Below are 15,175 nucleotides of genomic sequence, written 5' to 3'. Positions count from 1 at the left end.
TATTTTATTTGTCAATCAAAATGTATAAAGAATTCATTTCATAAAAAATGTTAACCACCACACTGTCAAAGAAGGTTTGAACAGATAAAGTTGAGAACTATCAGGTGATCAGCCATATATTTTCAGCATATAAGATGCTGTCGAAATGTGGTGCTAGAGAAGAATGCTGAAGATAAGGTGGGCAGATCACGTAACTAATGAGGAGGTATTGAATAGGATTGGGGAGAAGAGAAGTTTGTGGCACAACTTGACTAGAAGAAGGGATCGGTTGGTAGGACATGTTTTGAGGCATCAAGGGATCACAAATTTAGCATTGGAGGGCAGCGTGGAGGGTAAAAATCGTACAGGGAGACCAAGAGGTGAATACACTAAGCAGATTCAGAAGGATGTAGGTTGCAGTAGGTACTGGGAGATGAAGAAGCTTGCACAGGATAGAGTAGCATGGAGAGCTGCATCAAACCAGTCTCAGGACTGAAGACCACACCAACAACAACATAAGTTGCTGACTAAAGTAATACGCAGTAAGAAGGAAAAAACCTGTCAGAACTCAATTTGACTTCAGAAAAGTGAAGGTAACAGAGAAGAAGTTCTAATATTGCCTATGTTAATGGAAGGAAGAATGCAGAAGTCCAAAATAAAATAAAAGAACCCTTGTTATCTTTATTACGTTTGTGGAGTTACAGATCACCTTAAACAATGTAATGAAAAATTAAACAAATAGAAGGATGAAACTAAAGTGCAGACAAGTAACATATTATATCTACAAAGACAAAATTGGAGTAATAAAAGGGGAAGATCAAATAAAAAAATCTATGTGTATAAGGTAGCCTAGAAACTTATTATAAATTACTTATTATAAATTACTGGCAGATCCTAAATTTACAGAAGATGAGAAAAACCAATAATTTGAAACATATCACCAACAGAAATTTAGTTTTCATTTTAGTAGATTCTTGTTTTTAACAGTGAGAAGGAGATTGCCAAAATATAGTTTCCATTTTCATTTAACTGTATCAACAAATATGTGCCAGTATTATGAACTGGTAGTTATATATCCTTTGGGCAGGCAAGGCTCGATGCAAATGCACACAATTGTAAATTGTACTGTGCCCCAATACAGTGTAGTGATTTGCCACTTATTGGTAAAGAATATAACTATTTTGGCAGTAAATTAATTCATTAATCTTTTAAAAATATTTTACATTTATTTACATTTTATGGAAACTAAACTCCATTATTGGCTGTACTTTTCATATGATTGATTTTTCACTCTTTCTCATATCTTTGAACATTCCTAGATATACTAAATAAGGCACAGAGACAGTGACAGCAAAGTCCTCAAGAGGAATAAAAGGCCAAGGGGAGAAGATACCAGTACCAAGGGTGACAGTCAAAAGCCCTTCTGACATAAATTAATAGAGACTTCCAAAACTATTGAATCCAATGGACATGATGTTTTATACCTGTGAGGATTAGAAAAACAGTAAAGTCAAAATAGAGAGCCAGTAGCCAGTGAGTCTCTGTGCACCAGAGATAGTACATTGCAGACAACAGAAATATCCATTGATATGCATATTCAGGAAAGAGCAGCAACAGCCATCAGAGCTTCATGCAGTATCCCAAACTTAATCAATGTATCAACAAGCACAGCAATGATACTATTCGAAGTGACAGTGGTGCCAGTCATAAAGTATGGTACAGAGACCATATGAGAAAAACTAAGATTGGCGATATGAAAAGAATAGAACAAAGCAAGACAATTTCTGTGAAATGGATACTACTAGAAATGGTGTAAATAGTGCCATCCCAACTTACTTACAAATTCCTGAAAGAGATTTATTTCATAGAGGACATCAGACGACAACACTGTCTATCTTACACAGAACCATGTAAGGAGCTGATTAATGTCATGCACACGAAGGAGGAAGAGATAGAACTAGAGTTCTACGACATACCAACTAAGCTGGATGTCAGCTGGAGCAGAGAATGTAAGGACTAGAGGCATGTATCAACAAGGCTCTCAGTAAATTGGTTACATCGTAAAATATGTACATTTGGCAAAGTCCATGGACCAAATGAAGAATGTAAATGTCTGCTATGCCGATAAGGACATAAGAAATACCACATTATAATGTGGCATGGCCTTTGCTTCTCATCTCATCCAGTAAATCTCCAATGACCTTGGGTTCTGGGTGACTCTTTTGTAACTCATCCGATTTCCTAAACCTTACCAGTCCTTTTCTTTCATCCCTCTTCCTTTCCCATCACCCCTTTTCCTAGAAAGAGACACCACTGGCTCTGAAGCTCATGCATTTCCACATCTTTTAAGTGTTTTCTTTTGCCACTGTTTGATGAATAGACTTTTTTTTATGTAGCCATGTTATATTTTTGGACGCTGTTTATTTTTGTTGACACACATCACAGTATGTGTGAAGAGAACAAAAACTATAACAGACTATATGGAAGACTAAAATTTATGTAAACTTGTATATTAATACTCAGTCTGAGTGTACTTTTCTCATTAAGAGTAGAGATGGAGTAAATGAAAGCTTCAGGCAAATTTGCTGTTGTATGAACACACCAGTGCAACAATGGATAATCCTCTGACATCTTGTGTGAACCGAGTGTAAACAATAGCCTGATATTAGCAATGTAGGAAAAGACAGATTGCTACTTGCTGTAAAGAAGACACATTAAGTTGCAGACAGGCACAATTAAAAGACACTTACATAAAGCTTTCAGACACAGCCTTCATTAGCAAAAGAGAAATACACACAAGCAAGCACACCTCATGCACACATGACCACCAACTCCAGCATCCAGCCCAAGATGCTGTAGTTGGTGGGCATGTGTCCATGAGGTAAGGTGTACTTGCTTGTGTGTATGAATGGTGCGGGTTTCTCTGTTACTGATGAATAACAAGCACAAAAGCTTTATGTAAGTGTCTTTTAACTGTGCCTATCTGCAACTTAATTTGTCTTCTGTACTGTAAGTCACAATCTGTCTTCTCCTACAGTGTAGATATTCCTAACTGGAGTTTCCATTGTTCAACATTCTAATATTCAGTTTTTGTCTTACGGAGGTGTGAAACCCACTGAATGAAATTCATAGCTAAATTCAGTGCAGAGAAGTGTATTGGTTATAACAGCAAGTGTATGAACAGACTTCAGAAGTCTGCAAATGTGTGACATCATTGACTGTTGCTCCTTGTCTCAGTTATATGCATCACATTATGACTCCAGAGAATATGCCCACCTGCTTAGCTGAGTGGTGATGTGCTTGCCTATCATGCAGCAGGCCTGGGTTCGATTCCCAGCTGGGTTGGAGATTTTCTCCGCCTGTGGACTAAGTATTGTGTTTGTCCTTATCATCATCATCATCATCATCATCATCATCATCATCATCATCGATGTGCAAATCACCCAATGTGGTGACTGAACTTCCCCGGAGGGGGGTGGGGGTGGGGGGGGCTCCTGCCCAACAATGCCATATGATGATTTCATTTTTTTCCAGAGAATATAGCAGCCACAGATGACACCATGACAGGATGCCTCAGAATGTACGAGGTGCATTCAAGTTCTAAGGCCTCCGATTTTTTTTCTCCGGACTGGAAAAAGATATAAACATGCGCATTGTTTTAAAATGAGGCCGCGTTCATTGTCAATACGTCCCAGAGATGGCAGCACCATACGGCGGATGGAATTTTACCGCCAGCGGCGAGAATGAGAACTGTTTTAAATACTTAAAATGGCGACGTTTTCCTTACTTGAACAGCGTGCAATCATTCGTTTTCTGAATTTGCGTCGTGTGAAACCAATTGAAATTCATCGACAGTTGAAGGAGACATGTGGTGATGGAGTTATGGATGTGTCGAAAGTGCGTTCGTGGGTGTGACAGTTTAATGAAGGGAGAACATCGTGTGACAACAAACCGAAACAACCTTGGGCTCGCACAAGCCGGTCTGACAACATGATCGAGAAAGTGGAGAGAATTGTTTTGGGGGATCGCCGAATTACTGTTGAACAGATCGCCTCCAGAGTTGGCATTTCTGTGGGTTCTGTGCACACAATCCTGCATGACGACCTGAAAATGCGAAAAGTGTCATCCAGGTGGGTGCCACGAATGCTGACGGACGACCACATGGCTGCCCGTGTGGCATGTTGCTAAGTAATGATGACGCGCAATGACAGCATGAATGGGACTTTCTTTTCGTCGGTTGTGACAATGGATGAGACGTGGATGCCATTTTTCAATCCAGAAACAAAGCGCCAGTCAGCTCAATGGAAGCACACAGATTCACCGCCACCAAAAAAATTTCGGGTAACCGCCAGTGCTGAAAAAATGATGGTGTCCATGTTCTGGGTCAGCGAGGGCGTAATCCTTACCCATTGTGTTCCAAAGGGCACTACGGTAACAGGTGCATCCTACGAAAATGTTTTGAAGAACAAATTCCTTCCTGCACTGCAACAAAAACATCCGGGAAGGGCTGCGCGTGTGCTGTTTCACCAAGACAACGCACCCGCACATCGAGCTAACGTTACGCAACAGTTTCTTCGTGATAACAACTTTGAAGTGATTCCTCATGCTCCCTACTCACCTGACCTGGCTCCTAGTGACTTTTGGCTTTTTCCAACAATGAAAGACACTCTCCTTGGCCGCACATTCACCAGCCGTGCTGCTATTGCCTCAGCGATTTTCCAGTGGTCAAAACAGACTCCTAAAGAAGCCTTCGCCGCTGCCACGGAATCATGGTGTGAGCGTTGTGAAAAATGTGTACGCTTGTAGGGCGATTACGTTGAGAAGTAACGCCAGTTTCATCGATTTCGGTGAGTAGTTAATTAGAAAAAAAATCGGAGGCCTTAGAACTTGAATGCACCTCGTATATTGACAACATTCAAGAACTATGAACACTAATTGTGACTCAGCAAAACACATTGCATCTAATATGCTCCATTGTTACAAAGTGTCTAAAAGATGGACACTGTTCACAACTGTGGGGAAACAGCCAAGTGGCTGACCCTTTAGTGTCTTGCATGCATGAAGAATAAATGATGGTGTCTGTGTCTGCTATGTTCTCTGGGGTCACAGTAATGCATCTAACAGACAGCAAGCCCTTAACATACTAAATGTAACTGTGATGCCTTCCTTGCAAGAATTATCTTTGAGGATAAAACCTAGACCCACCACCACCTAAGAGAAATATAGAGAGAAGGCAGTGAGTGACTCATTGCTCTTCATCGAAAAAGGCAAAAGAAAGAAAGAAAAGTCCAGCAGTCAATATCATGTTTTAGTACAAAAATGTATTATCCTGAATTACTACAAGCTGTTAGTAACTGTTGGCACCAGTGTATATTACTCAGACCTTGTCGAAATCCCGTTTGGCTGCAACAAAATTAAAATGATGTTCATTACCGCCCTTAGATGTTTGGTTGTAACATAACAAGGCATAACTCATAACAGCCCATTCGAACTTGTGCCAAGTGTAGATTAGAAGTGTGAGTGTCTTTTACATCAGCTGTACTGCAGAGACACTGCACCAAATGTTATTCATATGCCTTAGCCATTCATAAGTATCAATGGGCAACAAGAAACTTTATTCTTATGAAGAGGTAGTCTATGTGATGCATGAGTGAGTGTACAGACTCCCAAACTAACTATTTTCTGTGGTAATTTAGGCACATTGTGAATGCTTCTGGACTTGCAACAAATGTAGGACAGATTTCTGACATAGTAGTTAAACTTTGTAACATTTGTGCACAGTAAATAATATTTAAAAATATTTACAGTTTTCATTTTCTTTCCAGCATAAATTTCAAAGAGTATTAAACTACAGTTTAATAAACTGTGTTGCCTCAAACTCTTTTGTCTTTTAAAAAGCATGTATATATAAAATTATTCTTGCAGTGCTTATGAAATTATTAAATTAATTTAAAAACAAATTATAAGCACACTGTTTTTTTACAGAAAAGAACTAAATAATAAAACTGAATTGTTACAGGAAAATACAGTTCTCATACTGCTTCTGAGGATGCTGGCTCTGGGCCTCAGTGCTTGGGTGATGATAGATTCACAGGTAAGATACAAAAAAAAATTATTGATAGTTTTCTAAGCATACTCTGATAGGCATCCTGCCTATAAATTTGCATTTACGCAGATATTACCATGCTGTAATTTCTTGACCTTAGATTTGATTAAACTTCATTGCTCATCATTCCAGAGTATGTAATGACACCACCATTTGATGCTGTTGCAATTGTGCCTTTCTTGGATTATTAGCTTACACAGAGTGGTGAATTACCTAGGGTAATCGGTTAAAAACACATTTGTTAACAAGCAAGGTGATACAGTTGGTGGGAGCAGCATTCAGATCACTGGAGACCAAAATTTAGTTTTTTTGTGGTTTCTTTAATGTAATTAAGGTAAATTGTGGGACATGCCTGTGGTGGGCACAGCCAGGGTGGCTGTGCCGGCTGGATGGGGAAGGCGGGGCAGCACTGAGGTGCACATGATGGTGTGATGGCAGCTGGGTGCATATGTGTATCATTGGCCATGGGCATGGGCTCTGCCTGACTGGGGCAGTACTGGTCAAGATGTAAGCTGGCTTGACTCAGTCTATTGATGCCTTAGCTGGCTTGCCATTGCACTTGTTTTTGACATGGTGTGGCCCCACGTAGGTCAGCCGAAGTGGTGGCTGTACCCACCAGTGTGTAACATGATGTGTGTACAGTGCTGTATAGATCAAGGTGTATGAATATATTGCTGGTGCCATGTCACAACAGTGCATGTGGTCGGAGGTGGGCCATATGGGTGCACTGACGTTCTGCCAGTGGTGGGACTGAGGCGTTGCAGGGTAGTGGTACGGTACCTCCTCCATAAAACCACCAGGAATACCGAGGGATTGTCCATAAACAAGTTCAGCAGGTGTAGTGCCAATCTCTTCTTTTGGTGTTACTCGCAGACCCCGCATTACCACTGGAAGTGTTTGCACCCAGGTGGTGTTGTGACGAGTTAGGGAGGCTTTCAGTGTTTGCTGGCTCTGCTTGGCCAAACCGTTAGATGCTGGGCGGTAGCTGGTAGTTCTGTGTAACTGCACTTCACACAGTCAGGTTACATGTGAAATGCACACAGTCAAAGTGGCAGCCATGGTCCATTGTGACATGACTGGGGCAGCCAAAGCGTGCCACCAAGGTGGCGATGAAGGCATTGACGATGGTCTCTGTAATGTATGCTATGGATGTTGTCTCCAGCCAGAATGTGAAGTGGTCCACCATTGTCAGCAAGTAACAGACATGTGCAAAGTGGTGTTTCATGTTGGGGAAGGCACCAACAGGTGCATGGGTGTGCTTCCCAACTTTGGCATGCTGGCATACGGTGCAGGTGCGTGTCCATTGACAGTAGTCTATCTATAATGCTAACCAGATGAAATGCATGGCCTCGAGTGACACAGTGGTGTTGATTACAGGGTGTGACAGTCCTAGCATGTGGTCAAAAGCATTGTGCTGGAAGTTCTCTGGGAGAAATGGGCGGTGTGTGCCTGTTGAAACGTCACAGCAAATCTTGTGGGCGGAGCTAGGAACGGGCACTAGCTTGAGTTGTAGGCAAGTGGAGGTGTTGTGGCAGAGGCTGTCCAGTTGTCATTCTCAATGTTCACAGGAGGAGAGAGAGAATGGCACAAGTGCGGGGCAGTCAGTCAGCAAGTTATATTGGATCTCTGGAGAACTGCAACATTAGTACCAACTATTGGAATTGGTGTGGTGTACACTTGGTATTGGTGTTCTGAAAAGGGTGGTTAGGAACCTCTGCCCAGTTAAATCACAAAGGGATGGGCTTTTGTTGGTGGGCGGAAGTATTTCACTGTCTTATATACTGCAAGAAACTCACAGACATAAGGACTCCAAGTAGGTTGTGACTGCGATAGCTTCTGAAGAAGAAACCAAACAACTGACAGCTACTGCCGATGCATTGTTGAAGCAATGTGCATATAGTGGCACCCAGAACAGCGACCAGTTCAGCATCGGGTGAGTGAGCAGGGTAGCTTCTGCAAGGCTCCGTTTGTACATAATAAAGCTTCTCTCCACTGCTTCCATTCAGGTAAGAGGGGTCTTTCACTTTGATGTGGGGCCTTGTACAGCCGCAGTCGGAGATTCCAGCACTTTGGTGGCATTGGGTAGATGGCCCTGATAAAAATTTATCATGCCAAGGTAATGGCGTAAGTCTTTGTGTGTGCGGGTGTAGCATGTTCAAGATCACCCATACCTTGTCCTGTAGTGGTATGAAGCTAGGGGTGAATAAATGCCCAAGACACTCAGTTTCTGTGACCCCAATGTACAGTTTGATGGGTTAACGACAATGTCGACCTTGCTCAGGCACCAAAAGATAGTCATTAGGTGGTGGCTGTAGAGTTTGGATGTTTTTGAAATGAACAGGACATCATTAAAATATGCAAAATACTATGGCAAGCCTGGCAAGATACCATCCAGGATATCTATGAGATCATTGTAGAATATCGGAGGCTGAACGTCATGTACAAGCTCCCAAAAAGCTTAAAGGGTGTAATGATTGTAATTTTTTGAATGTCTTCAGGTGCCACAGGATTCTGCATGAATGCCTTCATGCAGTCAGCTTTTCTATATATAACTGAGCCCACCAGGTTGCCAAATATAATTGAGCCCACCAAGGTGTGGCTAAAATCCTGCAGTATGGTACCAGATATCGGTTCAGCAACATTCGTGCATTTAAAGCACATTGTCACCATGAATTGTCTTTCTTGGGTACTAAGTGCAAGGCAGAGGACCATGAGCTACTTGATGTTGAACAATGCCCTTTTGCGGCATGGCCTTGAACCTAGCCTTTGCTACAGCGAGTCACCCAGGTGCGAGTCAACATGGACAGCACAAGGTGGGTGGGCCAGATGTAGTCACGATGTGGTGGATCGTTGAATGTTTGACAACCCTCGGTGCACCAGGCAGGCGATTGAGCCCTGGAAATTTGTCCAGTATGTCTTCGTATGGTCTGTCGGACTTCACTGGTTTAACACTGAAGAAAGCATCTGTACATCACTGTCCTGCTTTCTTCAAACTATTTGTTGAATTGATCAGCTGGGCATTCACAATATAGGCTAGTAAGTTGTTGTGGCCAGGAAATCTGCACCCAGTTTTGGCTTGTTGATGTCAATCACAGTGGACATCCATGCTAATGTGCGGAGCAATCTGGGGTCCAAATTTCACAGATGTGTGCTGTACATTTTTTAGGGTGACGATTCTACTGGAAATCCTGGATTCTCGGAAAATTTCAGAAATTTCTTAAAATCTGAGGGAATTCTGTGTTTTTAAGTTAGCATTGTAATTTAATTTTATTGAGCTTTATAAATCACTAATTTTAAAATATCTAATATTTCGAAGTGTGCTACTTATATAAATATTGGCCCTAATCTTGGTACGACTCCTTTTCTTGTCGGTATTTTAACTAAACATCAAAGGGTGTTTTTGCTAGTGTCGATAAAGTGACCACACATTGTTGCGAGTGTAGTTTTGGTTCTCGTTTCAAAACACGAGGTTGGCTGTTCATGCAACTTTATCAGCAAGAAATATGTTTATGGATGTATTTGCATACAATTTTATATCTTATTTAAAACTTGCTGATTTCAAAATAAGTGAAGTCTTAACGGCCCACCAAATTCTTTTAGATGTTTCTTTTCATTTTGTTTTGTAATGACAAAATATAATTATTCTTGCTTAGAGCCACAAATGCTCTGGTGGCGATCCATGCATCATATATGTTTATGTTCTGTATACAAGTTAAACCAAAAGTTGTCTCGAATGCGTTGGCATCATACCGTAAGTATTGGCCAATGTAGGCACCAATGAACAGTTGAAGGGAACAGAGACGCCCCTTGCAACATTGTTTCAAGTGTAACAGGTCTAATGCTAAATAATGGTTTTGTTGAAGTTAATATCCTCCAGTGGTTAAATTTTATTGCCATGTTTCAGTTGTTACAAGAAAGGAGAGGTAAAAATATTGTTTTCAGTATAACTTTTACTATGTGTTTACAAGATGTTTTCACAGCCATCTTAAACAAATATGTGTTTTTAACGTATGATCTGAAGTCTACAGAAAATGCATTATGCATCTCATGTAAACCAAAACTTACGAAGCAGGTTTGTGTATATAAACATGAAACTAGGTAGATCCACATTCTCATGATATGTTAACACACGTATTTAAATCTCATTCATGCTGATTTGAATTTATTTTACATTTTTTATTTTCTTTTTTATCTTTGTTTAGTGCATTATCCCAAAGTGTGTTCTCTACATGTGGTTAATTGTTTATTTTTTGAAAAAGTTTGTTTAAACTGTTGATATTAAAAGCTTGTTATTGTTCTGCATTAATGAAAGAGTCGGTATATAGGGTTCAAAGTCATAAATTATGAGTTCTGAACCTGCATATACACTGAGCTTGGAACATGTTTTCAAAATACATTTCTAGTTGCTGCTTGTACACACCATTTCAAAATGTGTTTTGAAATATGGAAACAAATATTCTTAGCAGTGTCAGTACAGATCGAAGGAAATAGTTTTTCAGGCAGTTAATACATGTCACTGGCTCATCGCTGCACAGCACTAGCATATGTTTATATGTCGCATTGTGTGGTGTACAGAGGTGATCCATGTTATTTTTTGGTTGTTGTAGCGAGTTTTCTGAAAAAAAAAGGAGTGGTCAGTGTAGAAGACTGTCAAATTATTACATACAGGCTGAGGTCTGCTTGTTGAATGTTTGAAGCAAACAGTAACAAAACAGCACAGAAAAAGACACTCTGCTATGTGCATTCTCCTATCACATTCATAAGCAACACAAAAAGTATCGACACTTTTAAGAAAGTAATTTTTGGTGAATTATGTGGAATCATACCAGCTGAATAAAAATTTGATAATATGCATATTTAACAATGTTTTTTATTTAGTTACCATTACACAAACCTTCAGGGCTTCTACCAGAGCCCGCTAATTTCAGGTACTATATGGAATTCAAAATCAGTGGGTGACATCTAAGTGAAGTTACAAAAACCAGAGCCGTCTTCCATAGTCAGCTACTTTATCAAGTTATTACCGCCAGTTCTTCTCTAGTATGTTTTTATCCACCAACAAAGAGACCTTTTACTTTGTTTGTGTGAACTTTTAGGGTATTAATCATTCAGCGCCACGTATCATTACAGTTTCCTCATCAGCAGACATATATAGCAGACAATGTGAAAATTATACTACAAACATCTTACAGGCAATGGGAATATACTGCAAGAAATCATAGCCACCAGTGTGGACAGAAACCAGAAACAAAGATGGAAAACTGGACTTGAATTCGGGAGGACGATGGTTCAATCCCGCGTCCGACCATCCTGATTTAGGTTTTCCGTGATTTTCCTAAATCGCTCCAGGCAAATGCCAGGATGGTTCCTCTGAAAGGGCACGGCTGACTTCCTTCCCCATCCTTCCCTAATCCGATGAGACCGATGACCTCGCTGTTTGGTCTCTTCCCCCAAACAGCCAACCAACAAAGATGGAAACATATCGTGAAATGGAAATGCCACAGGAAACATGTTTTGGAAACATGTTTCGAGCACTAATATGTTTCTTGTGACAGTGCATACACAGCTTAAACATAATAATGAATAGTATGTGCGTTTGTATGTCTTACCATGGTGTAAATAGTTTGTTCCTCTTTTACAGATAAATAGTGATGCAGTGTCTAATTGCAACACATTTTATCAAGATATTTAGAAAAGTCACATAAATTTAAAGGACTGGCTTGAATGTGTAGCCAAATATCTTTAAGTAATATCAGGTGCTTTTTAGCCACATGTAGCGGAAAAAGCATAGATTAGATTAGATTAGATTTACTTTCATTCCAATTGATCCGTAGTGAGGAGGTCCTCCAGGATGTGGAACATGTCAGAAAAACAACAATACATGACAAATATTTACAACTAAAACAAATAAGCTAATGTACCATTCCACAGGTCCCAAGTGGAATGATCGTCATTTTACAAATACTAATGCACTGAATTTAAAATAAAAAGTTTTTTATTTATTTATAAGGTAATACAACTACTGTAATACTTATTTACAATGAACACATTACTGCACTGAAATGGTGCAGAAGTTAGATTATACTAGCACACACACACAGACACACACACACACACACACACACACACACACACACACACACACACACACAAATTTTCAATGAACACATTACTGCACTGAAATTGTGCAGAAGTTATGTTGTACTTATATACAAATCAGTTGGTTTTACACAACATGCTTTAAGTAAGAGAACATCATCTATATGTGAAGTGTTTTTTCAGCTAAAAAGTCAACTGCTTTTCTGTCACCTAGTACTTCTGAGCCACAGAGTTCAGTATCATTGTCTTTAGAATGTAAAGCATCTCTGTTACTTTCAAGAGCAAATTTTTCATGTGATTTGTAGAATTTGTATTAAAAAAGGATGTAACGACAGCAGAAATTCTCTGGTGTGTTGATACAGTAATGACGCACAAGTAACTTCGGGAAGCTGAAGAGGATGTTGTTGTAATCTCCATAATGCGTGGAGATAGTGCTGTAGCTGACAAGATACAAATTAAGCAAGATAAAATGGGATCCATTCTTATGTTCATAATTGTGTCTTATTTTAGTCAACAGTTGCTTAGGTTGCTGATGGAAGTGAGTTATATTGTTCTTGGTTTTGATGAATCAGTGATTAAAATTGTGTTACACACACAGATGGATGTAAATACAGGATTTTGGGATGAAGATAAAAAAGAGATAACAACAAGATACCTTACTTCCTATTTTCTTGGCCATTTCAGAGCTACTAACCTTTTATCTCCTTTCATTGATATGGCAAAAGACATAACAAAGGAAAGGTTCTCCAGATTTCAATGAACAGGCCAAATGTGAATTTCTGAAAGAGCATAAAGAAAATTCAGCAGAGTTGAAACTGCTTGGTATCGGTAGCTGTGAGCCTCATTGCATGCATAATGCTTTCAAAGATGAAATCAAGGCAACACATTGGGACATTGCATTGTTTTTGAAAGCCTTGTATAATTTGTTCAAGAATGTTCCAGCCGGGAGAACATTATGTACACAGTATTCGGGCTTCACTGTTTTTCCAAAAACATTTTGTACTATTAGGTGGATGGAGAATTCCTCAATTGCTCAAAGAGCGATTAATATAAGACCACACATGAAGAAATTTCTCGAGGATGTGAAGAAGGGCAAGAATGAACCAAAGTGTGAAAGTTTCATGTTGGTGAGTAAGTCTATTAATGATCCATTGCTGTGTGCCAAAGTTGCTTTTTTCAAGTTTTTAGCCTGCAATATTGAACCTTTCCAAACACAGTTACAGACAGATGCTCTGTTAGTTCGATTTCTCCACACAGCTTTGGTATCTACAGCAAAAACAGCATTAGAACATTTTATGAAGCCACAGGTATTAGAAAGAAGCAGATCAATCAAGTTAGCTGCTGCTAAGGAAGGAAAAAATCTGTTACCTCGAAAAAATGTAATTCTGGGTTTTGATATCCATACAGAATTAAAGAAAACCAGCTCAGATGTGAGAACTGTCAATATTCTTAAGTGTAAGACAAGTCTTCAATCATTTGTCACATAACTGGTCACCCTTAAACTACCTGCTGATACGTGCCATTATGTTTCTTGACCCAAGTTTAATTGTGGCAAACATCAGTTTGGCAAAATCACATCTTGCTAAGCTGCTTTGTATTCTCACAGAAAGTAATCACCTAAGTGGAACTGCAGCAGATAATGTAATGTGTGAATTCGAGGCTCTGACTTCTCTGCCATGTTTTATCAATTATTTGAAAGAATACAGTTGTACTGAAAAAAGAGTTGATCATTTCTAGTGGGATATCCTTGTGATAAATAACAAAATTTCATCATTGCCATGAAATTAGTTTGCAGCCTTTCCCACAGAAATGCTAACATTAAAATGGTCTTTTCAGTTAATGGTGAATGCCTCTTTGAAAACATGAGGGAGGGAGAAGTCCGTTGTTGCACATGGGCAAATATACGATGCTGTGTCCAATCTACGAGGTGTTGACAACTTGGATATTCCAAAATCCCTTACTGACAGCACAAGGAATGCGCACTCACATTATGCGGAATATCATAATCAACTTGAAGAATGACACCTTACAGAAGCACAGAGCATTTTAGAAAAAGAAGGAAAAAAGACTTGGAAGTGAAAGGGTTGGAAACGAAGTGTTTGGAAACTGTACAAAGTGCTACAAAAGAAGTGTATACACTTGAAGATCAAATAAAGACTTTAAAAATTAGATAACTGCATTTTTACAATGTATTTGTTGCACAAATAGTGAAATTATCTGAAAAATTCAAAATTTTGCTCCTCTACCAAATTTCTAAATAAACATCTTATGTGTTTCAAGGTGGGACTTAAATGTTTCAAGAAATCCTTGGGTACAGTATAAATGAAACATTTAAATTATAAGTACTGTATAAGTACACATTATTTGTTATTAAAAATATTATTTGAAGTGTTAGATTTATTTTTTTTCCCTCGAGAAAGTTCTATTGTGTAGTATTAGCCTACTTAATTTTAAATAGATTTCTGTCAATTTAATATTTTTGGTTTTGTTGTGAGTAAATTTTTATCAGCAATTTTTAACCGCTTCATTGTGAACTTCCTATAATAGCACTGTTTTCTCTAAACTATAGGTATACACAACATACTTACCTGGAAAAACCTGGAATTCTCTCTCTCTCTCTCTCTCTCTCTCTCTCTCTCTCTCTCTCTCTCTTTTGAGTAGCCACCCTGTGTGTGTGTGTGTGTGTGTGTGTGTGTGTGTGTGTGTGTGTGTGTGTGTGTGTGTGTGTGTGTGTGTGTGTGTGTTTGGGGGGGGGGGGGGGGGCGTGCGCACTTTTCCATGGTAAAAGACAGCAGAGAAAAGAGACAGATTGGAACCTATGTCACTGAGTTACTTCACACTGTTGGCCTGTTCCGTTATGAAGAGATGTCTGGATATTGCACTGCAGTCAGTTGCACCTAGGCCCAGTTGCAGCTAGCATTTGGGTGTGAGCAGGGAGCCCAATACTTTGCTGCTTCTTTGCTAAAGTGGACATGAAAGCGGCAACAACTG

The 15,175-nt window shown here is 39.5% G+C and overlaps 1 protein-coding gene across 1 annotated transcript in view; it reads left to right on the top strand.

The window, feature by feature from the left end:
• The window catches only part of LOC126195217 (negative elongation factor B), a 121,107-nt gene that overhangs the window by 69,413 nt on the left and 36,519 nt on the right, over window positions 1-15,175 (top strand). Inside the window, exon 8 of the mRNA XM_049933740.1 lies at window positions 5,999-6,073. Within this exon, the coding sequence (XP_049789697.1) occupies window positions 5,999-6,073 (75 nt within the window). The remainder of the gene's footprint in view (window positions 1-5,998; window positions 6,074-15,175) is intronic.

This window comes from Schistocerca nitens, chromosome 1 (genome assembly GCF_023898315.1).
Source record: "Schistocerca nitens isolate TAMUIC-IGC-003100 chromosome 1, iqSchNite1.1, whole genome shotgun sequence".
Lineage (NCBI taxonomy): Eukaryota > Metazoa > Arthropoda > Insecta > Orthoptera > Acrididae > Schistocerca > Schistocerca nitens.
Note: the sequence above shows the minus strand (reverse complement) of the source record. Positions and strands in the feature narration are given on the sequence as shown.